The sequence below is a fragment of the Arachis ipaensis genome, chromosome B3, assembly GCF_059453495.1.
Source record: "Arachis ipaensis isolate K30076 ecotype BB chromosome B3, ASM5945349v1, whole genome shotgun sequence".
In the NCBI taxonomy this organism is placed as follows: domain Eukaryota; kingdom Viridiplantae; phylum Streptophyta; class Magnoliopsida; order Fabales; family Fabaceae; genus Arachis; species Arachis ipaensis.
The window spans coordinates 136,461,284-136,488,685 of record NC_142438.1 but is presented as its reverse complement, the minus strand read 5'-3'; the positions used below and the strand labels follow the sequence as shown (position 1 = coordinate 136,488,685).

Here is a 27,402-nt window from a genome sequence, read left to right as displayed (position 1 = left end):
TATCAGTTAACATTTCACATCATCAATTATTGACGAAAATTGTGAACAGAATAACTAAAAAATATATATGATTAATTCGTAATCTTTGAAGGATCAATTTAATTGAAAAAATCTTTTAAAAAAATTTTATCTTTCAATTGACTAATTTATCTATTAACTTTTTTTCTCCAATTATAAGTAGTTTTTTCTTGTGCTAAAATCTATAAGTTGAAAAAAAAATATTCTCAATATAAAGATAATTTACAAATATATTTTTTACAGCATGTCAATAAAATAACCATTGATTATGCCATAATCATTTAAATGAACAAATTCGATTAAATGACCATATATGAAACTTAAACTCGAAAAGAATATATATATATTATTTTCATTGAAAAGATTAACTACTTATAAAAAGAAATTTACAAGTAATGAATTGATATTTGAAGAGTTTAATTTTGATTCATTAATAATAATATAAAAAATTATATTATATTATGTGTATATTAAAATTAGTTAATAAATTTAGTTATCAGTATAAAATATATGTTAGAATACAAATATATATTGAAAATAAATTAAATCACACATGTATTTATACACAAATTTATTAATAGCTGATTTTAGTGACTGATTTTAGTATATAAATAATATTTTCGTAAAAAAATTTATACAATTATTTAATCAAATTTTAAATAATATTTTAATAATAAACTTAAAAATTAATTAATTACTAATATAACATTATACTTATACTATTGAATATTATATATTGTATGAAAGGTTAAATAATAATTAGAAAATGATAAAAAAGAAAAAGGCATGTGTAAGGCAAGGGGAAGGGAGGGTATTACCTAGAATTATTTAAAGAAAATGGTGGGGAAGTTGAGCACCCGGTGTGTGTGTGGTTAAGTCACAGTCTCAAGTCTCAAGTCTCAGCACACAAGAACAAAGAGAAGAAAACAGAGAGAGTGAAGTGGAAAGTTAGATAGTTATGGAGCTATCTCAACTTGGTTTCCTTGAGGAACTTATGCTTGCTCCAAGAAAAGACACATGGACTAGTAGTACTAGTAATGATGTCTTCTCACCTTCTTCCTGGAACTACTTTGACCCTTTTCTTGATACCCCTTCTTCTTCTTCCTTTCCTCCTTCTGCATTCTCACCACCACCACCAGACCAAAGATTCATCATTGACTGCCCCTTCACCACCTCATACCCTTTTCCCGATGATGCCTTCACAATGCCTGACCTTGACTCTTCCTACACCACCAAGTATGAATATGATGATGCACCACCACCCCCACTCCCACACAACCATCAAGATGTTGATGACGATAATGACAACAACAACAATAATAATAACCCTTCAGTGTTGGAGGATGAAGATGCTGGATATCTTGGCTGCAAGGTTGAGGAACAAGCTGTCGTGGATGTTCAGGTTCATGTTCCTGTGGTCTTCAACATGGGCATGTGTGGGATAGGGGAGAAGAAGAACAAGTCCAAGAAGCTTGAAGGCCAGCCATCAAAGAATCTTATGGCTGAAAGAAGGAGAAGGAAGCGCCTCAATGACCGTCTCTCTATGCTAAGATCAATTGTCCCCAAGATCAGCAAGGTCATCCCATTCCCCCCAACCCAAAAAGTTCACTTTTTTTTTAACCTCAGACTTTATCATGCCATGTGTTTGTATTAATGTCTCAATCATTAGAAATGAAATTAGAATTTTCTTTTTTCTTTCTGTTTTCCCCTTTTTATTTTTGTGGTCTATTCATGATTATTACACTTAAATCCAGGCACAACCTATATTTTTTTTTTTTTCTTTTTGCTTGGTTTGTTCTCAAATCTTGGTAATTTCACACTATAACATGATGAATGTCATACTCAACAGATGGACAGAACTTCCATTCTTGGAGATACCATAGACTACATGAAAGAGCTTTTGGAGAGGATTAACAAGTTGCAAGAGGAAGAAGTGGAGGAGGGCACAAGTCAGCAAAATCTCTTGGGGGTTTCTAAGGAACTCAAGCCAAATGAAGCGATGGTTAGAAATTCACCCAAGGTAATGGATTTTGCACTAGTTACTCAAATTCCTAGCTTGATTTTCCCCAATTTTGTGAATGATGAATGTATGTGACTCAATAACGTTTGTGCAGTTCGATGTTGAGAGGAGAGACAAGGACACCAGGATCAGCATCTGTTGTGCCACAAAGCCAGGATTATTATTGTCAACAGTGAATACATTGGAAGCATTAGGCCTTGAGATTCAGCAATGTGTTATAAGTAGCTTCAATGATTTCTCAATGCAAGCATCTTGCTCAGAGGTTCATATCATAACCCCCCTTCACCCTCCTTGATTGATCTCAATGTGTTTCCAGGCTTGCAAAATCTAATATATCGAGTTACTCATAAATTTTATTGTTTTCATGGTCATAGGTAGCTGAGCAGAGAAATTGTGTTGACCCTGAAGAGATAAAGCAAGCACTATTCAGAAATGCAGGCTATGGTGGGAGATGCCTCTAGTCTTTAGGACAAAGATGGGAAGTTTCTGTAACAATTTGCAGAATTGTGTAAAAGAAGCAATTTTCCCCTCTTTAGTATGTAATCCAAGGAATTTAGGAGGTAGAAGTTTTAATGAGATTCAGAATAAGCTTGGCTTTCATTAATGATTTTCCAGCTTACATCCTTGCCCTATGTTTTAACATAGTTTTTGGGGTATCTTTAGTGCAAGTTTCAATTTCACCTTCTGACAAGTCAATTTTGTCAGGAGTAATTTATAATGGAGAATCATTGCTAAGCCATAAGTGGAATTAAACATATTTCTTATAGAATACTGAATGTGTCATCTGCTTCAAAGTTTCATTTATAGGACCATATACAATAATTATGTGTCATCTGTGTCCTGTTGTCACCAACCACTAGATGTACCATTTCTTTTTTAAGGTTTCTGGTGTTGGTCAGGCATCTAACATTTTTCTTTTTTGGAGTTATGAGGTTGTTAATTGATAGGTGAAGTGATTAACAACCATTACATGAGTCATAGGCTTGTTCCTCCATGATCCTCAATAATTGAAAGATCAAGTAGCTCACTCTCAATCATCCTTGTTAATTGTTATGTTGTATACATCAGCTCTTTCCTTTTACATCATTACATCACAACTGTTGGAATTGATTATTTATCCTTTTTAATGTCGATGATTAGATACAAAATCATTTTCGTGTTTCTGTACAAAAAGTTTTCTAGATAGTAAAATGACAGCAAAGCTTCTAGTTGATCTCATTTTCTGAGTAAAATTTGAATATCAACAGTTTAACACAAGGTAAGACAAGTCAATGTATTACCCATGCTTTAACTTGATGAAGAGATTCTTGTGTGAAAAGATGGATTAAATATAAAATTATAAATGTCTCTATAATTAACCATTTAAGCTTTTTCTCGGGGTGGGGATGATTTGTCACAACATGAAAAGCTTAGAGAAGAAAAACCAACAGCATTATGCCTTTTCAACTTTCAAGTGCTAAACTTATCTGCCAACAGAACATGTCTTGAACAAGTATCGAACCTAATTGAATCATAGAGAAAACCCGTGATCAAATGACTTTGTGATGAATCAAGAATATGGTGGTCAAAAGGTAATACTCAATTAGATATAAGTAAAACTTGTTGACTTTCACATCTTATCACCACTTTCAAGTTTCAACTTCAATGCCACGTGGAGAATCACTATATATATATATATATATATATATTTTCTGCTTGCTCGGGTGGTTCTGTTTTTTTTTTTTTTTTCGACAGGACCGGGGTGGTTCTTATACAAACCAAATTACTGCATTTTTTTGTCGTGACAAATTCTGCCTAGATGGGCCTGAAATCTCAGTATTGGGCCCGGAACATTATGTTGTGATTCTAATCCAAAAAGAAAATATGTTCCCTGCACTTTGTAGATCATAAATATGCCCTTTTCAAGATGTTACCAAAAAAAAAAAAGAGAAAAAGAAATTCTCTTAAAAGAATAAAATTGACTTAAATCTTATCAATGCCAAGTTAACTTAAAATTAAATCTGAATACATAGAAGACCTAAACTTAATAAATATTTAATTAATAAAATTTAGGGAGAAAAATATGTAGTGTATAAATTTAAATTTCTATTGTACGCTCCTTATTTAGGCTAATCTGGGCTGTGAAAGGTTAGAGTGAGTGCCAATTATAGCAAAAACTCAATTTTATTGACCAAATTCACCTATTGACTATTGGGCTGACTTAATCAAGTCAACATGAGTTTTACTACAGGAAAAAAAAAAAAATCTTTGCCAGCAAAATAAAATTTAGACATCTATACCAGCAGCCTCCCTATAACCGGATGATAATTAACATACCCAGCGTTACAAGGCCTCTACTAGTGACATACATGTATAATTGTACACCTTGCTAAAAAGTAAAAAGTGCATTAGAGTTAAATTCTAACTATCTTTTTTTGTATTAAAACGGGACCTAGAAGTCCAAAAAAAAAAAAGATTATACATCAGAGATAAGTTGGGATTTGAAGATCTCTCTATAATCATCATCTAATATACTTCTGATAAAATTTATGAGAAAGAGAAATGAGCGTGTGTTTTAAGGTATAACTTGACCCAAAAAAAAAACCCAAAAATATGATCATTATAAAAAATATATTTTTAGGATAAATTTAGATATTAAAATAAATACAACTATAGCTATTAGCCATTAGCTATATGCCTCCCCCCCCCCTCTTCCCCCAAACACGTGTAAATTTTCGCAGGCATGCTGCATACTTTGCCAGCATAATACTTCTGGATAAAGAATTGATTTTATATATTTATTTATTCGAATGTACTAGAAGTTTTGAGTATTTTTTACTATACTAACATTTGAGTATTTCGGCATCTATTTTCACCTAGTCTTAAAGGGGAAAAGGTGTGAACTTTAATAACAATAAGATAGTTTATAATTATTGAAAAGAAAACCTCCCCTCGGGAGTGGAGTTGTTTTAACAATCCTGAATTATATTCTGAACAAAATCTTATCTTTAGATGCTGTTGTCTAAATTATCATTATGATTATGAAATTCTTAATTGGTCTATTAAAAGCAAAGTTATCAGTAAACCAAAAAAAAATTATCAGAATCGAATCAAACCAATTGTTTCAACCAAAAACTCAATGAACTAATACTTTAATTAATGGTAAAAGTTTAACTTGTAATCGATTTTATATGAAGTTGAAAATAAGAGTAATTAAATAATTTAATTTATTTGACTAAATTTTTATATAATAACTGAAAGTTATTAATTTCATGTAAAATAAATTACACCTGAATTTTCACCTTAATCAATTTAAACACAGGATGGATCAAATTTATAATTGGATCGTCTAAAATTAATAATTCGAATCAAATTCATTCAAAACCGATGGTTCGATCAAAACCCGTGAATCAACAGATCCTACTGTGGTCCATCACTCCGTTTAAAAGGAAACAAGTTTTTATTTGTCTGTTTGCGGGCTCAAATAATATATTGGGAGAAATGTGAACATAGAAATTAAGGTGGGGTGTTGCCTATGAATGATGGCTAGGAAAAAGGTGAGAAAAACTTAAAAGGGTAGGAAAATTTTTAGATGTATCGATATATTAGAATTTTAATATTTTTTAATAGTTGAACTTAATTATAAAAAATATATAAAATATATCATTAAAATTAGCGGTTTAAATTTATTAAAACATTAGTGTATCAATATATTTAAAAATTTTTCAAAAGGGTAATTGTTCATACCCTGGCCCAATAAATAGGACCCAAGATCCAAGCAAAGAAGCCCAACCCAAAGGGGTTGGCCCTCCTCCAGTACCGGCCTTCATCCCCAGAAGTCGGTACTGAACACGACCTACTCCAAAGAAGTCGGATACGAGGGTTAGCTGGCAGATAACACTCATTCGAATGAGTAACCGCCCCTAGAAACTCTCTAACCACTTCATAGAGTCATATCTTAACCTCCCTAAGATATGGGAACGGTTATCCACCTAAAAAGGTGGCACTACTTCAGCGGTGGTTATTGGTTCACCACTATAAATACCCTGACATCCCTCAGGTATCACTAAGTCCCAATACATTCTCAACTTGCTCACACTCTTGCTAACTTAGGCATTAGAGTGTCATTGCAGGTACCACCCCCCATTCTTCCAGACGCACAAGTCGAACGGAGGAACACCGAGTTTCAGGTGCACCAGCTGGCCACCTCCCTCACACGTTTGGGTCAACCAACGTCATCCGGCCCACTAATCTCCGGTTACCCACCGTAACATTGGCGCCGTTGCCGGGGACCCGAGAGATTGACCAGTGATGGCGGAAAGATCCCCTGAAGAAGGTCATGTGGAGACAGATTCTGATCAAGAGAATTTGAACACCGAAAACAATGAAGCAGATCAGAACCTCCACCAGGAAGCTAATGATCAAAATAAGGAAGGTACTTCCGGAATCAAAAATCCGAAGGCAAACTCCTCGGAGGGGCGCGAGTCAGAAAAAGAAGGACCCCCTCTCGCTAGTGAGCTTATGGGGCTAATTCATAGCCGCCTCGAGCAGCTAGAGCAGGAGCGGGAACGACAAAGGGAAGCTGAAAAGAACCTAAAAGAGGAGATGGAGCGACGAAAAGAGTTAGAAAGAAAACTCTTAAAGTTAGAATCCTCCCTCAAGGGTCGGAATTCCCAAGGCGATAGAGAAGATTCTCCCCTAGGAGAGAAAGATCCGTTTAGCGAGGACATAATGAGGGCAAAAGTTCCGAGAAACTTTAGAAGCCCCGATATGGACCTCTACGATGGAACCACCGATCCAAAGCATCATCTGAGCAACTTTAAAAGTCGGATGTATCTGACCGACGCTTCAGACGCTACGCGATGCAAAGCTTTCCCGACAACCTTGTCCAAAGCAGCGATGAAGTGGTTCGACAGTCTCCCTCCGAGGTCAATTACCAGTTTTGAAGACCTCTCAAGAAAATTCTTGATGAGGTTCTCCATCCAGAAGGACAAAGTAAAACATGCACCAAGCCTCCTGGGAATAAAACAGGAGGTCGGGGAGTCCTTACGGGCCTATATGGAAAGATTCAACAAAGCATGTTTGGAGATTCAAGACCTGCCCACCGAAGCGGTCATCATGGGGCTAGTCAATGGTCTTAGAGAAGGTCCCTTCTCACAGTCCATATCAAAAAGACACCCCGCCCCTTTAAATGATGTACAGGAAAGAGCTGAAAAGTACATCAATATGGAAGAAAACGCTAGGCTAAGAGACCCGAGTTTGCGAATCGGGCCCCCTCCCTCAACGAAAGAAAGGGAGAGGGAAGCGAAGAAGAAGGAAGAGCTCGGCCTTGATAGGCCAAGAAAATATCACTCTTATACTCCATTGAAAGTTCCTGTAGTGGACGTATACAGAGAAATTTGCAATACTGAAAGGCTGCCTCCCCCCAGACCCATCAAGAATAAAAAAGGGGGGAGCCGCAGTGATTACTGCGAGTACCATAAGATATATGGACACTCCACAAACAACTGTTACGACCTTAAAAATGTGATAGAAAAGCTAGCCAGAGAAGGTCTGCTTGACAGATATCTCATAGAAAGGTCGGACGGTCATGGAAAAAGAAAGCGAGAAGATGCGGATAGAAGAGATCCACCACCACAAACTCCGGAGAGACATATCCATATGATCTCAGGAGGATTTGCGGGAGGGGGACTCACAAAATCCTCCCGAAAAAGACACCTCAAGAGAGTCTACCAGGTCGAAGAGGGGTCCCCCGATCTTCCGACCATTTCATTCACAAAGGAAGACGGGCGAGGAGTAATCCCTGGGCACGATGACCCAGTGGTAATTACTATGATCCTGGCAAATGCCCATCTACACAGAACCCTAGTAGACCAAGGAAGCTCAGCAGACATCCTCTTTAAGCCCGCTTTCGACAAGCTAGGTTTAGATGAGAAAGAGTTAAGAGCCTACCCCGACACCTTATACGGATTAGGTGACACGCCGATAAAGCCACTAGGATTTTTACCCCTCCACACCACCTTTGGAAAGGGGAAAAAATCAAAGACTCTGAGTATAGACTTCATAGTCATCGACGTGGGGTCGGCTTATAATGCTTTAATCGGCAGGGCTACCCTTAATCGACTTGGAGCGGTGGTATCGACGCCCCACCTATGCATGAAGTTCCCGACCTCGTCAGGAATAGCGACGGTGAGGGGAGATCAGAAGCTGGCAAGGAAGTGCTACAATGAAAGCCTAAACCTGAGAGGAAAAGGCAGAGAAGTCCACACAATAGAACTCGGGGGAGCAAGGGTTAAAGAAGAGCTACGACCACAGCCCGGGGGAAAAACTGAGGAAATTCAGGTCGGCGAAGAGGAAAGAAAAAACACTCACATAGGAGCCAACCTAGGGGAAACCCTAAGACAAGGGTTGACTAGGCTCCTAAGAGATAACTCCGATCTCTTCGCCTGGAAGGCCTCCGACATGCCTGGGATAGATCCCGAGCTCATGTCTCACAAGCTCTCGGTCTACTCAGGGTCTCGACCTGTACAACAAAGAAGACGCAAGCTCGGCCCAGAGCGAGCCCTAGTAGTAGAAGAACAAGTGCAGGCGCTCCTAGAAGCCGGCTTCATCAGAGAAGTCAAATACCCAACATGGCTAGCCAATGTAGTGCTAGTCAAAAAACAAAATGGTAAATGGAGAATGTGCGTCGACTACACCGACTTAAATAAGGCATGTCCCAAGGACCCCTATCCACTACCAAGCATTGACGCCCTAGTGGACTCTAGCTCGGGGTATCAATACCTGTCATTCATGGACGCCTACTCAGGGTATAACCAAATCCCGATGTACGAACCAGACCAGGAAAAAACATCATTCATCACGCCCAGAGCCAACTATTGCTACGTGGTCATGCCATTTGGATTGAAAAATGCAGGGGCCACATACCAGAGGCTGATGAATAAGGTGTTTGCCCCCCACTTAGGGAGCTTAATGGAAGCCTATGTCGACGATATGCTGGTAAAAACCAAGGAAGAAGTGGACCTCCTATCCGACCTCTCACAAGTCTTTGATACCATAAGGTTGCACGGGATGAGACTAAACCCTGCAAAGTGCGCCTTCGCAGTGGAGGCAGGAAAATTTCTAGGATTCATGCTAACACAAAGAGGGATCGAAACCAATCCCGACAAGTGTAGAGCTATCCTAGAGATGAAAAGCCCGACTTGTTTGAGAGAAGTCCAACAGCTGAATGGCCGACTAGCAACTCTCTCCAGATTTTTGGCAGGATCAGCATTAAGATCCCTTCCACTATTCTCCCTACTAAAAAAGGGGCACCAGTTTGAGTGGACCCCCGAATGCGAGGAGGCGTTCCAGGAGTTCAAAAAGTTTTTGAGCCAGCCTCCTATCTTGACCCGACCTATAGCCGGAAAAGACCTCATCCTATACCTCTCCGTGGCAGAAAGGGCTGTCTCAGCAGCCTTGATAAGAGAAGAGGAGGTCAGGCAACACCCAATCTACTTCATCAGTAAAGTTCTACAGGGCCCTGAGCTAAGGTACCACAAATTAGAAAAGTTTGCCTACTCCTTAGTAATAGCCTCTCGAAGGCTACGGCCTTACTTTCAGGCTCACACAATAAGAGTCCGCACGAACCAACCCATGAAGCAGATCCTCCAAAAACGGATATTGCAGGAAGAATGGTACAATGGGCAATAGAGCTCTCCGAGTTCGACTTAAAGTATGAAACTCGGACGGCGATTAAAGCCCAGTGCCTCGCCGACTTCGTTGCTGAATATGCAGGGGATCAAGAGGACAAACCGACTACCTGGGAACTCTACGTGGATGGATCCTCCAATAAAACAGGAAGCGGCGCAGGCATAATATTGGTAGATGAAAGGGGAACCCAGATAGAAGTTTCTCTCAAGTTCGAATTCCCAGCTTCAAATAATCAGGCAGAATACGAAGCCTTGATCGCAGGATTGAAGCTGGCTGAAGAAGTCGGTGCTACGAAAGTGATGGTATACAGCGACTCCCAGGTGGTGACCTCTCAAATAAGTGGGGAGTACCAGGCAAAAGACCCAACTATGAAAAGGTACTTGGAGAAAGCCTCGGAGCTCTTGGGGCGCTTTGCAGAAACCGAGGTGAAGCACATAACTCGGGATCTAAACAGCAGAGCAGACGCCCTATCCAAGCTAGCAAGTACCAAGCCAGGAGGAAATAACAGAAGCTTGATTCAAGAGACCCTCCAGGAACCCTCAGTGGTAAAAACAGAAGACACACTAGAAGTCTTTGAAGTGGTCGGATTAAACCTCGGATGGATGAACCCCTTAGTCGAATACCTAAAATTCGACATCCTCCCTAAGGAGGAAAAAGAAGCCCAGAAAATCCGAAGGGAAGCACAACATTATACTTTGGTGAAAAATGTTCTCTACAGAAGGGGGATATCAACACCATTGTTAAAGTGTGTACCGACCTTAAAAACCACCGAGGTGTTGGAGGAGGTACATAGCGGAATCTGCGGGAACCATCTCGGAGCCAGGTCATTGGCCAGGAAAGTAATCCGAGCTGGATTTTACTGGCCAACCTTACAGAAAGATGCCACAGAATTTGTGAAAAAGTGCCAGCCATGCCAAATGCATGCAAATTTCCACGTGGCTCCCCCAGAAGAGCTCATTAGTATCACTTCTCCATGGCCCTTTGCAAAATGGGGAATGGATTTGTTAGGTCCTTTTCTCCAAGCGCCAGGACAAGTTAAATACCTAATAGTGGGAATAGATTACTTCACAAAGTGGATAGAAGCAGAACCACTGGCCACCATCACTGCACAGAGGAGTCGGAGGTTCCTCTACAAAAATATAATCACAAGGTATGGGATACCTTATTCCATTACCACAGATAACGGAACCTAGTTCACCGACTCCACCTTTAGAAGCCTGGTAGCCAGTATGAAAATTAAACACCAGTTCACCTCGGTGGAACACCCACAAGCCAATGGGCAAGCCGAAGCAGCCAACAAAGTCATTCTGGCAGGGCTGAAGAAAAGGTTACAAGACGCGAAAGGGGCTTGGGCTGAAGAGCTCCAACAAGTACTATGGGCTTACAGAACAACTCCCCAATCCGCCACTGGAGAAACACCCTTCCGACTAGTCTTTGGCGTAGAAGCCATGATCCCAATAGAGGTCAATGAGCAAAGCCCAAGAGTGATTTTCCACGATGAGATCAGGAATATACAGGGACATAAAGAAGAACTCGACTTGCTCCCTGAAGTCCGAGAAGAAGCTCAGATAAGAGAAGCAGCATTGAAACAAAGGATGACTACAAGGTACAACAAAAAAGTCATTCGAAGGAGTTTCACCCCAGATGACTTAGTCTTAATCAGAAACGACATTGGGGTCAACAAATCTGGGGAGGGAAAGCTCGCCGCCAATTGGAAAGTACCATACAAAATCAAGGAGGTCTTAGGAAAAGGCTATTATAAGGTGACCGACTTAGGCGGCACCGAGTTACCAAGGTCATGGCATGCTTGTAATATGAAAAGGTACTACAGTTAAAAGCAAACCCTACTCCCTGATGTACTCTTTTCCCAGCTTCATGATTTTTTCCCAGAATCAAAGGGTTTTTTCTGAAGAAGGGTTTTTAACGAGGCATCACAGTAGGGGCTAAGGGAAATAAATTAGCAAAAGCCCTTAGTAGCAATAAGGTACCTCCTCAATTAATAAAGAACTCTTTCATTTTAAATATCTCTTTCAAAATTCCCTTTTAAATTTTCTTTCTACGAAACGCGCCGATTTAAGCTCGACAAAACGTAAAAATCCCATGAACCGACCTAGATGGTCGTCAGGATAAAACGACGAGGTACAAGTCGGTGTAAAGAGGCTATAGAAGTCGATCATGATAAACTCGGGATCGGTCCGACTCACAGGGCGGAATGCGAAACCGAGTACAATTAAAATGAATCGCAAAAGTAGCCTAAGTCACGAAAAACTCAATAAAACAAAATTGAGTACTAGGAATACCAAAAGAGATAAGGAAAAACTAAGAAAAAGGCTGCTTTGAGAATCAAGGAAATTCAGAAAAGCAAGCAAGTCCCAAAGAAAAGGTTTTCTCCACAAAAGATCAAAGAGTCAAATAAACCACGAAAAGCATGTGCGCATAAGGTAACTCAAAATCCTTATCCAAAAAGGGCATTTATTTAACGCTAAATTAAACCCCTATTAAAAAGGGGCATCACTGTTTTGTTTACGGCCTTAAAAGGCCAAAATTGTTCAAAACACCAACAAATAAATATAAAGAGTTCAAAAAAGAGGGGCCCACAAGCCGGGCCCCGATAGCCAAAATCACTTTTTTAGATCACCACCAGCAGGATCAGGGGGAACGCCAGGGGTAGGAGTTGAAGAGGAAGTCGGAGGAACGGTAGAAGAACTCGGAGCGTCCTTAGAGCGAGGAGGGGACTCTACGATCCTCTGCCCCCGAGTCTTTAAATCAGACTCAGATTCCACTATGGGGACAGGAGGATCCACGATGGCACCATCAATAACAACCTTATCAGGGTCCAAAGGAGAAAGGTCCAAGTCAGGAGCAATAACCCCGACCTGTTCCTTGAAAATCCTCCAGGCTTCATCAGCACCATCCGCAATAGAGTCCTCCAACTCGGTGTAGGCCTTCCGAGCGTTCAGTAAGTCGTTCTTTACAGACACAAGATCAGCAAATAAACTATTGTAGCTGGCTTGCGCTGCCTTCCTCAACTCCACCTCCATGTTGCATTGGGCTTGCAACTTCTGCCCCTTCTCTCGGAGGCTGTTCCTCTCCCCCTCCAGTTTGGCGACTTTCCCCTCCAACTCCTTCTCATGCTCCTGATATATACGGAGCCTACCCTCCAGCTCCTCGACCCTCGAGGTCGTCCCTAAAGAGCTGATGGGAGTCTTCTCAAATATATCCAAGAGTTTGCCACAAACCCCCGCCGTCTTGAGACTCTCCTCAACCACAGTAGTGAGGTAGTGCCGAACAGAAACATCATCCATACTCATACGAGCATGAGGATAGATGTTCTTTCGGACGAACGCAAGAGCGTCCGCCTCACCAGAAGCGCCAGACTCTAAGGTCTTGCGCTTCTTTGGCTCTGGTTCGGGAGTAGGTCGGACGGAAGGGGGTGGCAGAGAGGAAGCAGAGGAAGAAATTACAATAGGCTGAGAAGGAGTCCCAACGTTCCGAGGAGGAGGAGGAGGAGAGACAACCATCCTAACACCTCCAGACCTGGCTCGAGACTTTGCCTTGGCTTCCTGAACCCTCTGGTAAAACTCTTGAGCGTTTTTCTTTGCCATCTCTACAAAAAACAAATTGGTAGCCAAAATCAGACAAAGTCGGTAAAAGAAATTGCAAGTCGGAAACAAGCAAGAAACGCAAAAAGCTACCTAATTGTGACTGGACAAAGGACGGCGACCCCTGGAGAAATTTTTTAGTATCCAAGTATGGGGCCCTCCCCCACGCTTCTCGGAGGAACCCCACAATGGCTGCTTCTACCTCAGTTAAATCATCCAGACCATATTTCTCGCAAGGGGAGGCCTCCAGCCAATATAAAGGAAATCGGGGAGAAGAATGATCATCCAGGAAAAAGGGGTGGTGACCCTCTACAGCTTGCACTTTGAAAAAGTAGTTCTTGAAGTCATGAAATGACTCGTCAAAAAGGGTAAAAAGTCTCCGACCTTGTATGGCTCGGAACGACACCCACTGTTGTTTATTGTTTAGCCCACTGAAGGGTTTTGTCATATGGAAAAGATGGAAGAAAATCTTTAAAGAAGTCGGGAACTCTAAAGCCTGGCTGACAAATTGATAAATTTTCAAAAAACCCCAAGAGTTGGGGTGAAGCTGGGTGGGAGCTACTCGACAGTGACGCAAAACAGATATCTCAAAATTCGAAAAAGGAAGAAAAACACCCAAACGGGTGATCATGCACTCATACATAAAGAAAAAATGAGGGGCCGCCTCATCGACTCTTCCAAAACAAACCCGGTCTTCAGGACCCGGGACTACCAATTCGTATTTTGGTTCGTCATCCTCATAAGTACAAATTCTGTGATGAGTGCGAAGGTTGGTAATGAACTCAGAATCGACTGAGGGCTCCTCCCCTAAGACCGTGACATCAACCCAGTGAGAGAGAGCATCTACAGAAGCCATTTCTTTTTATAAAAAATGGGGGTAACAAACCTACAAGGGGAAAAGAAATGTCACCAACACGGTCTCTAAAGGGAGGAGGATGCGAAACTAAAGTCTACAAATCAAATTTATCTACAAAGGCATATTAAAGAACTAACCTTTATCCGGAAATAAGGGTTGGAAGCAAAAAGCCTTTGAAGACGCAAGAACGCAGCACGAACGAAGGCAAGGAAAATTTGAAAGATCGCAGAAACGAAACAACGAAAGAGAGGGAAAATATTTATAAGAACGTTAGGGGCATAACGGTAAAATCAGGGCAATCATTAATGAGGATGCACCGTTACCAAGGCTATTAAATCCCTACGCACACCCCTAACGGACACGACGCTTGATTAGACGTAACTGTCAGAACCAAAAGGTCACGAAAAATCACGTCGGTTCTCAAACCATCACGTCGGTCCTCTCACAAATCGGCTACGACCCCGAGTTGAATACTCGAACCCAACTCTTAAAAATAAATTGGGCTCGAGTAGGGGCACTGTTCATACCCTGGCCCAATAAATAGGACCCAGGATCCAAGCAAAGAAGCCCAACCCAAAGGGGTTGGCCCTCCCCCAGTACCGGCCTTCATCCCCAGAAGTCGGTACTGAACACGACCTACTCCAAAGAAGTCGGATACGAGGGTTAGCTGGCAGATAACACTCATTCGAATGAGTAACCGCCCCTAGAAACTCTCTAACCACTTCATAGAGCCATATCTTAACCTCCCTAAGATATGGGAACGGTTATCCACGTAAAAAGGTGGCACTACTTCAGCGGTGGTTATTGGTTCACCACTATAAATACCCTGACATCCCTCAGGTATCACTAAGTCCCAATACATTCTCAACTTGCTCACACTCTTGCTAACTTAGGCATTGGAGTGTCATTGCAGGTACCACCCCCCATTCTTCCAGACGCACAAGTCGAACGGAGGAACACCGAGTTTCAGGTGCACCAGCTGGCCACCTCCCTCACACGTTTGGGTCAACCAACGTCATCCGGCCCACTAATCTCCGGTTACCCACCGTAACAGTAATATAATATGATCTACCAAAATTGAATTTAAAAAAAAAAAAGGATTATGCGTACTATGAATCTATGATTGTATGATATGCTATGATTTGTACTTAACTTTTTGGAAGAATTTCAGCCATGTAATTAGTAGATCGTAATACGCATATATAGAAAAAAAAAAAAAAAGTAAACGTCTAATTATCCAAAGGGAAGTTACCAAAGTTAACGAGACATGTGTTGCATCTATGATGCATATATTATAGGTATATGCCAATACAGGCAATACTTTTAAGAGTTCAAGACAACAAATCAAATCGTGCAACGCTCTCTGATAATATTGGGGCTCGATTATTCATCTTATTTCTCGATCGAATCATTTCACTTGGACAATTGACCTAACTATTTATTTAGTATGTTAATTCAAAAATGTTTTATATACATCTAATTTTAGCTATCAAACAATTAGTCAATTATATTTGATTATGTAAAATAGTTTATATTTTTAGATGGTTGATGGAGTACTATAGTAGTTGCACAATCGAACTAACAGCTCCTTGTCTCTTTACGTTCATGACTTATTATCACCAAAAATTATTTAAAATTTAAATGGAGGTTGTTGTACCGTACAAAATGTTAAAACTTTTTTGTTTTGTCGTCATCAATTGCCTTATCATCTTTTTTTTCCCTATCTTTTTTTCTCCTAAATAGTAAATACCTAACAAATTTATCTTTTAAAAAAACTAGTAGTCCTTTTCTAATTTCTTACTCATCAGATGTTTTAAAAATAGATGGATGCAGATTATTTGTTTACTTGTTTAATATTTAAATATAATTTAATATAATCAGAATTAATATATCAAAACCTAATTGGTTCGAGTTATAAATTGGTAATAATAAAAAAATGTTATGTATATTTTAAAAATTAATTATTAAATTAGATATTATGTATTTTATAAAATAATATATATACATATTAAATATATATTTTATATTTTAATACATACTTTTTATATATATAACTAATTTTATAGCTAATTTTTAATGTATATAGACTAGGACTATTCTATAACACTTTCTACATAAGTGCATAGCATTCTAATGTGAATTTACTTCTTTTTATATTTATTTATTTTTTTGTTGAGAAAAGTTCTACATTCATGTAAAAATACATGGATGTTATCCAAGTAACTTCCTCCACACGCGCCTTCCTCTACCCCAGAGTCAACCTTTTACTGCATGATAAACCTTTCTCAACGTAAACCTTGTTTTCCTCTCGCGTTTTCTTTCTTCTTCTTCTTCTTCTTCTTCTTCTTCTTCTTCTTCTTCTTCTTCTTCTTCTTCTTCTTCTTCTTCTTCTTCTCAACCTAATAAAATTCGTTGTTCTCCTCTGTTCGCGTTTTTCTTCTTCTTCTTCGTTTTCTTTTTCGATCTGGACTTCTCAATTGAAACAATGAATGAATCAACTTCAAACCAGTAGAATGAGTGCGATCTGGATTATTCATCCGAAACGCATCAATTTGATGAGGTTTGGATTATTGAATTTTGAATCGAATTCAATGAAATGCAATTGCTAATTTTATTTTAATTGAATTGAATGGACGGAGGTGATCTGAATCTGAATTGAATTGATAATATCTAAATTGTAGACAGAGTAGTTTCGAATTTGGTTTTGTATAATGGATTATCTTTTATTCAATGTGAGTAACTGTTCGGTTTGGTAAGTATTATAGAGTTGTTTAACCATGAGCATGTGTTCAGTTCGGTATGCAAAAAGAAGTCTGTAAAAAAATTAGAGAAAAAAGTGTGTTATCCCACGAAGAAGCGACGTTGAGCGATGTGAACGACCTTCAAAGCCCGCCACGCGTCAAAACAAGAGGTCAGCCCAAGAACAGACTTGGATCAAACTTGGAAAAAAATATCTCAAATGCCATGAAGAAAAAGAAAAAGACAGCTCCAAGCGAGATAAAATTGACTTGCTTTCGATTAGGTAAAAATTTAGTTGTGCATTTTGCTAATATACAATTAATTATGTCTTTTTTGTAGTTGAACCTTTTAGACGTTGGATCATCGATTCAGTCAGGTTCCAGTCTTTACAATGCACCAGATATGAATTATCCAAGAGATGATTATACGAGTTTTAATTTTTATTAATATTTCTGTTCGCCCATGAGCACATTCTGGTTCGACAAGTGTATTAATTTCGATTCACCGAGGTTATAGGTGGTTAATTTCTGACTGTTATTAGTCTTTAATGAATAGTCACTTTTTTGTGAAATTTTTTATTCCAAAAGTCAATTCTTTTTATTGTGTTATGTCATAGAGTTTAGGTGTTTCTGAAACTGGATACTGATAGAAACATTTTTTTTATAATTAGCTCTCTAAATTTCTGTACAGTATGTTTGTCATTTTCAGTTCGGCCAGTGTATTAATTTCGGTTCACTGTGTTTTTTGGTGTTCTTAATGTATTGGTAAATATACTGATTCCAATCACTAGAGAACCTGGAACAAAATAGCAGCCAGACAGTTCCAACAGACAGGATAAGAAGTAATCCATCTTGAATCAGATATAAATACTAACATTTGATATATACATTGATATTAAGAATAGATATATACATTAACATTTACATTAATATTGACATATATACATTTGAAAGAAGCATTATTTGATTTTTTAAACAAGTTAAGCAAAATATTGTTAATTACAATCAGTTAATCATAGTATATCCTATTTACTATCTAAATTTCGAGATGAGAATTTACAATAAGGGCTGGAGAGGGCAGCAGATGGCTTCGAGAGTCTTATTGTTTCAGATTCCCGAATTAGTTAATGTGCTTACGTTATAGTGCGACTTCTCCTTCATTGTCACCATTGTCTTGTTCTGTTTTGCTGTAATGAAAAAATTTTGTCAATACTTCACTCAATACAGCGATAAGCACAAGCATGTATATCTTAATCAAGTTAATTAAAATTTCACAGGCCACCGAACCGAAATTCATTCATGCACAGAATGAAACATGATGAATAATGAAATGACTAGGAAATGATTGTTGTATGCTATCACAATAATCTTAAACACTGAAAAAATTTGATCAATACTTCACTCAATACACCGATAAGCACAAGCATGTATATCTTAATCAAGTCTATTAAAATGCCACAGGCCACCGAACCGAAACTCATTCATGCACAGAATCAAACATCATAAATAATGAAAATACTAGGAAATAATTCTTGCATGCTATTACAATAATGTTAAGCACTGAACAAAATAAAAGGAGGACACTGAGCCGAACAACATTTATTTGGTGAATAAAAATCACAAAGGCCACCGAACCGAATAACATTCATGTGATGAATAAATGGTGATCTACTTTCAATCAACAAGAATAGTATTTCCCCATGCAAAAGAAGTATTGAATAGAGTAACAACTAATTTCAAAGCCTTAGTTAAACTATCCACTTAACTGAATGAAAATAATAACAAATTTCATTCAAAGCCCTAGTTATACTGTAAAAATTCAATCATAGTAATCCTAAACCCTGAACAAAGAAAAAGAATGCCACCGAACTGAACAATGTTCATGTGAGAAATAAATCATTTTCAACTTCTAATCATCAAGAATAGTATTTCTCCATGCAAAAGAAGTACTGAACAGAATAACAACCAATTTCAAAGCCCTAGTTATACTATCCACTGAACTGAATAAAAATAATAACAAATTTCATTCCAAACCCTAGTTATTGTGAAAATTAGTAAAGCTAATTTTAAAAAATAAATAAATAAATAAATAAATAATAACTAAATAAAATGAAAGGTAATAAACAATCATAGTTTATAACCTTAGGATTTTAATGGTTGAAAAAGAGAAGAATTATATACCTCTAATTGATAGATGGTTCATATTGAAGAGACTCACCTATAAATTGAGTTTTTCTTTAATTCATTTCAATCAAGTCATCCAGATAGAATAACATAATATTTCTTTGAGTAGTTTTCTTCTATATATGATAGAGAGAAGAGTGTTCTCCTTTTGTCAAGAGAGGGTGTTATTGTTGTCTCCTTGTGATAGAGAGAAGTTGTAATTCTCAAAGAAAGTTATTCAATTATTTCTATATTTTATACAAATTTCTAATTTTTCATCTCTATATTTTGCCGTGTCATTTGTCTAGTACCTAACAGTGGTATCAGAGCCAAATGTTGCGGATTAATATATTTTTTTTCCGCTACGAGTTATTACCGTCTAAAAAAAATGGCAGCAAAGTATGAACTTCCAAAATTCAGTGGGAGTAATTTTTTCATATGGAAATTGAAGATAAAAGCCATTATGAGAAAAGACAATTGCGTGACAGCAATTGAAGGTAGACCCACTAGAATTACAGATAAAAAATGAAAGGAGATAGACAACAATATTGTTGCAAACTTATACTTGGCATTAGCTGACTCAGTTTTATCAAGTGTAGCAGAGAAAAAGACAGCAAAGGAAATTTGGGATGCTCTCACCAAATTATATGAAGTCAAGTCACTTCACAACAAGATATTCTTGAAGAGAAGACTGTATACTCTTCGAATGAGTGAGTCCACATCGGCAACGGATCACATCAACAATCTAAATACGCTATTTTCCTAACTCTCATCGTTGGAATATACCATAGCGAAAAATGAACGTGCAGAGCTCTTACTTCAAAGTCTACGAGATTCATATGATCAACTTATCATTAACTTAACTAATAATGTTTTGACTGATTATCTTTCTTTTGATGACATGGCTGCTGCGGTTCTTGAAGAAGAATCTAGGCGCAAGAATAAGGAAGATAGATTAGAGAGCTCAAAACAAGCAGAGGCTTTGTTGATGACAAAAGGAAGATCAATGAAGCGTGGTTTCAGTGGGAGTCAAAGTAGACCAAAGTCACAAAGTAAGAAGCAGGTCAAATGCTACAATTGTGGTAAGAAAAGGCACTTCAAGAAAGATTGTTGGAATAAGAAGAGTATAGAGAAGGTTCCAGAAGGATCAAGTTCTCAAAGGATGTGTTGTGAGCACCTCTGATGATGGAGAAATCATGTATGGAGAAGCAACAATTGGTTCTAAAGGCAGCAAACAGCTCACTGATGTTTGGATTGTTGATTCAGAAGCAACATGGCACATGACTCCTCATCGTGATTGGTTTTATACATATGAACCTGTCTTGGAAGGATCGGTGTTTATGGGAAACGATCATACCTTAGAAATTATTGGAATGGGTACTGTCAAAATAAAAATATTTAATGGTTCTATTCGTTCACTTCAAGGGGTAAGACACGTGAAAGGCTTGAAGAAGAATTCGTTGTCGATTGGACAATTGGATGAACTTGGTTGTAAGACCCATATTGAAGGTAGGATCTTGAAAGTTGTTAAAGGAGCTCTTGTGGTAATAAAAGCAGAAAAGATTACAGCAAATCTATACATGCTTGTGGGAGATACTTTACAAGAGGCAGAGGCATTAGTTGCTTCATCAAGCCAAGAAGAAATGACAATGATATGGCATTGCAAACTAGGCCACATGTCAGAACGAGGCTTGAAGATTCTTGTAGAATGTAATCTCATTCCTGGGCTCAAATCGGTAAACTTACCGTTTTGTAAGTACTGCATTACAAGCAAACAACATAGATTGACGTTTGGTAGATCAACTGCTCGGAGCAAGCACATATTGGAGTTGATTCATTCTGATGTGTGGGAATCGCCGGAGATGTCCCTAGGAGGAGCAAAATATCTTGTATCATTTATTGATTATTACTCTAGGAGGCTATGGGTGTACCCGATCAAGAAGAAGTCAGACGTGTTTGCGATGTTCAAAGAGTTCAAAGCAAAGTTAGAACTTAAATCTGGAAAGAAGATCAAGTGTTTAACGACAGATAATGGAGGAGAATATGTCGATGGTGATTTTCTAACATTTTGCAAGCAAGCAGGTATTCAACGGCAATTCATAGTTGCATATACGCCTCAACAAAATAGTGTAGCAGAGCGAATAAATAGGACTCTCCTAGAAAGAACACGAGCTATGTTGCAAACTACAAATTTAGCCAAGTATTTTTGGGCAGAAGCTGTTAAAATCGCCTGTTATGTGATAAATCGATCACCATCAATTGCAATTGGGTTGAAGATACCAATGGAGATGTGGCAAGGTAAGCCACCTAATTATTCTTCTTTACATATATTTGGTTGTCCTGTGTATGTGATGTACAATTCCCAGGAAAGAACAAAGTTAAACCCAAGGTCTAGAAAATGTATATTCTTGGGTTATGCTGACGGAGTTAAGGGGTATCTCCTGTGGGATCTCACTGCTCGTAAGGTAGTTGTCAGTAGAGATGTGATATTTACAGAAGATGAATTGTAAAAAGAACAAGAAAATGACAGCACTGTTAAAGAGATAACCACTGTTCAAATAGATGAAAAATACAGAGAAGATGATCTTTCTGAAGTAGAACCACAGCACGAAGAACAAAAAGCAGAGGCCAATGACATAGAAGTTCGTCGATCCACTTGACAAAGAAGAACACAATCATGGCACTCAAATTATATTTTGACAAACCATGATGCATATTGTCTTTTGACAGAAGATGGAGAGCCAACAAATTTTATGGAGGCTATTCCCAATCCAGACGTTTCTATGTAGATGACAACAATACAAGAAGAAATTGAGGCATTACATAGAAACCATACTTGGAAACTTGTTGAACTTCCAGCAGGTCGGAAAGCCATTGGTAACAAATGGGTTTACAAGATCAAACGAGATAGTAATAATCAGGTGGAACGATATCGTGCAAGATTGGTTGTCAAGGGATATGCTCAGAAAGAAGGTGTTGACTTCAATGAAATATTTTCTCCAATGGTGAGACTAACTACTATTATAGTAGTTTTGGCTATGTGTGCTGTATTTGATTTACATCTAGAGCAATTAGATGTAAATACTGCTTTTCTTCACGGAGAACTTGAAGAAGAGATATATATGCTCCAACCAGAAGGTTTTGAAGAACAAGGAAAAGAAAACTTGATTTGCAGGTTAACTAAATCTCTGTACGGTCTAAAGCAGGCGCCAAGGTATTGGTACAAGAGATTTGATTCTTTCATTATTAGCCTTGGATGCAACAGACTTAGTTCAGATCATTGTACCTATTACAAGAGGTCTGGTGATAATAATTTCATCATTCTGCTATTGTATGTGGATGACATGTTGGTGGTAGGTCCCAACAAAGATCAAATCCAAGAATTGAAGGCACAGTTGGCTAGAGAATTTGATATGAAAGACTTGGGACCAGCAAACAAGATTTTAGGGATGCAAATTCACCGAGACAAAAAGGATAGGAAGATTTGGCTATCACAAAAGAATTATTTGAAAAAGATCTTGCAACACTTCAACATGCAAGAATGTAAGCCAATTTCAACCCCACTTCCTATGAATTTTAAATTATCCTCAAGCATGTGCCCTAGTAGTGAAGCAGATAGGATGGAAATGTCTCGAGTGCTGATGCATCAGCAGTGGGAAGTCTTATGTATGCCATGATCTGTACAAGGCTAGATATTGCTCAAGCAGTTGCGGTGGTAAGTCGATTTATGGCAGATCCGGGTAAAGAGCATTGGAATGTTGTTAAGAGGATCTTGAGGTACATCAAAGGGACCTCGAATGTTGCATTATGTTTTGGAGGATCAGAATTCATTGTCAATGGATATGTCGACTCAGACTTTGCAGGTGATCTTGATAAACGAAAATCTACTACAGGCTATGTGTTTACACTTGCAGGAGGAGCTATAAGCTGGCTATCTAAATTACAGATTGTTGTAGCTTTATCTACTACAAAAGCTGAATATATGGCAGCTACACAAGCATGCAAGGAAGCTATTTTGATCCAAAGGTTGATAGAAGAACTCGGGCACAAACAACAGAAGATTTCTGTGTATTGTGACACTCAGAGTACCTTGCACATTGCAAGGAATCCTGCCTTTCATTCAAGAACAAAACACATTGGAGTACAATATCACTTTGTTCGGGAAGTAGTAGAAGAAGGAAGTGTTGATATGCAGAAGATTCACACTAAAGACAACCTAGCAGATGCCATGACAAAACCAATCAACACAGAAAAGTTTGAATGGTGTAGATCCTCATACGACCTATGGAATATATGAGCAACATGAATTTTGAAAATTTATCAAAATTAGCTTTAAGTGGGAGATTGTGAAAATTAGTAAAGCTAATTTTAGAAAATAAATAAATAAATAAATAATAACTAAATAAAATAAAAGGTAATAAACAATCCTAGTTTATAACCTTAGGATTTTAATAGTTGAAAAAGAGAAGAATTATATACCTCTAATTGATGGATGGTTCATACTAAAGAGACTCACCTATAAATTGAGTTTTTCTTTAATTCATTTCAATCAAGTCATCCAGATAGAATAACATAATATTTCTTTGAGTAGTTTTCTCCTATATACGATAGAGAGAAGAGTGTTCTTCTTTTGTTAAGAGAGATTGTTATTGTAGTCTCCTTGTGATAGAGAGAAGTTGTAATTCTCAAAGAAAGTTATTCAATTGTTTCCATATTTTATACAAATTTCTAATTTTTCATCTCTATATTTTGTCGTGTCATTTGTCTGGTACCTAACAGTTATACTGTAAAATTGCATTCACAATAGTTCGATCTACTAAACAAGCAAATCAATCCAATAAACCTGAAATACAACTAGTAGAAACGCGACATTGCAAGATTTCAAATGAACATTAGTTTTTCTCATACCTTTGATAGTTTGTGTTGCTGTTTTCGTTCGTTTGTGGTTGTTTCTTGTCAAATCTTCTTGCGATTCTTCTGCAGTAGTGGTTTTCACAGAGAACGTGACAAAAGTTTGAGTGATTTTGAGAGAGATTCAAAGAGAATGAGCAATTTCATGCATTTTGAAGATAAAGTAACGTTTTTTCATAATGAAGCGCAAATGAAGACAGTAATTTCGTGTGTATAAGACGTATGGAAGTCACGTTTATTTAATGAGATTGGAAGCGCGTGAATTATTTTGAATTTGGACCAAGTTGATTACATAATTACATAGATGTGTAGTATCCTATTTTTTCTTCAAGTATATTGTTTGATAGGAATATGTTCCGCTTATTCTGTAGAATAGAATTATAGAAGGTATATGCTAAGTTTTCATAATAAATTACTCTTCTGTCTTATTTGGACTTCTTTCACGTTCGGTTGTCTACTATAACTCTGAAATTGTCATATTCATTAAACGACTAGTGTAATTAATAATTCTTGCTTGATTAACTTTACTATTAATCCGGGTGTGCATGAATCATGAAAGATACGCCACTCATGTTAGGATATTATAGAATGGGTAATGTTAGGTAGACAAAAAAAATAGTCAGAATTTGTTTTATTTAGCATTAATTAATTATCGCAACAATTAATGAATGTTAAATAAGGCAAGTTATGACTGTTTTTGGTTGATTTTCTTTGATTACCAAATATTTTTATTATGTTAAATATTCTTTAATGTTTTTAATTAGTTAACTTAGCAATGCAGAGCAGGGTTAAAATCTCAAGAAGGGAAAGAATATGATATATGTATATATAATGACATTTATATCATATCATGAAGCACTGCAAAATAATAAGAGCCCACTAAGGTGGCTAGAAGGGGCCATTATGCTACTTGATTAGATATATTACCTCATTATATATCCGTACGACCTAAAATCAAATTTCCCCTTGAGTGGCACTTTATGATGAAGACATATTAAGCAAAAGTGGAATCCATCGTATATGAGAGAGATTGACACAGATCTATTAGATTGAATATAAACGTTATTATAAATTATAATTACGCCCATGCTTCTACATTTGGTAACTAAGAATAATGCCTGATTCGATATTTAGCATATTTGTTAACAACGTTGTTAACATTGTTAATGTTTAAATTATTATTATTATTATTATTATTATTATTAGCGACATGTAGTAGAATATTTGTTATTTAAGAACTGAGTTTAGTAGTTTGTATTAAGAATAATATGAAATTATCATTTAATGTTAAGATTAAATTTAGTTGGTAACTAGCTAGTTTTTTTTATGGAAAAGTATAGGTAAACAATGAAAATATTAAATAATGTAAACAATATATATATCGGATGTTTATTTTACTAGTGTACGGATGGTTATTTTAATATTAAAATTTAGAGGATTAAATGAGAGTTGTAGTGTGTTTTTATTTAATTGGTAGTTGTTCATATTGTTCAACAAAATTATTGTCCTCCTAGGATTCTTCTTTTTTTTTATAGTAAGTTCACTATTATCTCTTCATTTATGTTTTTATTTAAAATATTCTATGTTTTCATTTGTTTTATTAATTTTGACCTTGTCTTATGTCATTATTAAGCAATTGAGAAAAATAAAACCAAGGAACTACTCGTCAACGTAACTCATAAGTCATGAAATTGGAAACTAAAATAAAAATAATGATGTACATCCACACTTTTTTATTAATCAAAGTTTAATTAATTAGTCTAATATAACAAAAATATTATAATTAATATTATTTTAAATTTTATTATTTAATTTAATTAAATTTAGTTCATAAAAAAATTTAGATGTATAGGATTATTCTCAAAATAACGAGGGGCAAATGCTTGCTTTCTGTCGTCCTGAGCGTCTTCAATAAATCTTGGTTTAGCCAACTCTTTTCGTTGTTATATTTTAATGGCTATTATTTTGTAATATATGATAGTACAGAAGCCTATATATTTATTTATTTTGTAATAAAAAGATCAATTCCGTTACGTTACAAACAGTATTTCTGTCAACTTCTATCAACTCTTATTTATAACTGTATTTAATAGAAGTGTCTTTGTAGATGTGTCTAATAAAAATATATTTTTTATGACTGTGTTTAATAGAAATGTCTTTATAAATATATTTTTTAAATGTATCTATTTATATATGTGTTTAAAATATAAGAATTAATTATTATTAATAATAAATTGACAGATAATATATTAGTATCCTATACTTTTTCTAAAAAGATCTAACATTAATTAAAATCGGATATGCTGATTGCTAATTGATGAACTTCACGTTCGCTACCGTGTAACTAACTACCTATCTACCAACTAACTAGGATAAGGGAACAAAATACATACCGTATTTCGCTTAAATTTTGTTGGTTTCATCAATACTAAAAACAAATATGAATCATGGAGAGAATTAGATATTATTCCCCAATTTCCACGAGATCTTTCCTAAGGGCGCATGATCTATAAACTATAATGAAAGTGAAGGTTATGGAATGTGGATGGTGGGGGCACGTTTCCTATACACCCTCCATGGCTCCAAAAACTTTTAGTCTTTCTAAATGGTATCTAGATTTTATTATAATCAATATAAAATAATATCTTCTTTGGAATAATTTTTTTCCTTGTATTATTAGAATTCAAATAATTCAAAATTGTTAGAAAAAAGGATAAAATGACATTTACCTAGTACTTATTTGTCGGATTGATAAGAGGTGATCGTTGTGATTTATTTTATTAGGAAAAAATATAGAAAAGGTGATATGTACTGGCAGCAGTGACGGAAGGGTACACATTTATGGTACTGCAGAAACAAGAATAAGTGGAATGTGTCTTGGCTATTCCTAACAAAGATAAATTAAAGGTTGATGATGAGTCCACAGTGAAATTAGGTCATGAGAAGAGAGTTTGGGGTCCCCCATTATTTGCAACATTATTCTGTGGGTCACTATGTTTTCCTACTTTACAAAGCTTGAAAATTCGTGACAACATAGTGGACTTTGTCACCCCCTCATTATCGTTATAAATCCTATTCTTACACGTTTCATGCCCTTCTTTTCAGGTTTTTTCTGTTCTATTATCAATGCTGATTGATCACCATTGAGTGAAACTAATGAGAAATGAATTCAATTCTATTTTTTGAGTTATTGGCGTGGTGCTTCTTAATGAGATAATGATTTGACTGACTCATGGGGGTGCATGCGTGCACACTCCTATTCTTATTCCAAAATAATTTGAGTCTATTGGTTAAGCTATTTGTTTACTTGTGTACATGCTCTTGTAAATTTCTAATCCGCAAGAATTATATTAAGCAACGTAGATGTAATAATTTTGTTTGTGATTGAAGGCATATTGAAGTGGATGGGAAGAGAAAGCGAAA

The 27,402-nt window shown here is 37.0% G+C and overlaps 2 protein-coding genes across 2 annotated transcripts; one reads left to right on the top strand and one right to left on the bottom strand.

Annotated features, from left to right (window-relative positions):
* The first annotated feature begins 848 nt into the window (after positions 1 to 848).
* On the top strand, positions 849 to 2,815 carry LOC107631392 (transcription factor bHLH93). Its single transcript, XM_016334821.3, has 4 exons — positions 849 to 1,594; positions 1,868 to 2,038; positions 2,133 to 2,300; positions 2,413 to 2,815. Exons 1-4 carry the CDS (start codon positions 977 to 979, stop codon positions 2,497 to 2,499), a joined length of 1,044 nt encoding a protein of 347 aa, XP_016190307.1. The 5' UTR covers positions 849 to 976; the 3' UTR covers positions 2,500 to 2,815.
* A 9,515-nt stretch (positions 2,816 to 12,330) lies between these two features.
* LOC148572562 (uncharacterized) lies at positions 12,331 to 13,314 on the bottom strand. The gene has a single exon (XM_088510094.1). It carries the CDS (start codon positions 13,312 to 13,314, stop codon positions 12,331 to 12,333), a length of 984 nt encoding a protein of 327 aa, XP_088366220.1.
* Between the last annotated feature and the right edge of the window lie 14,088 nt (positions 13,315 to 27,402).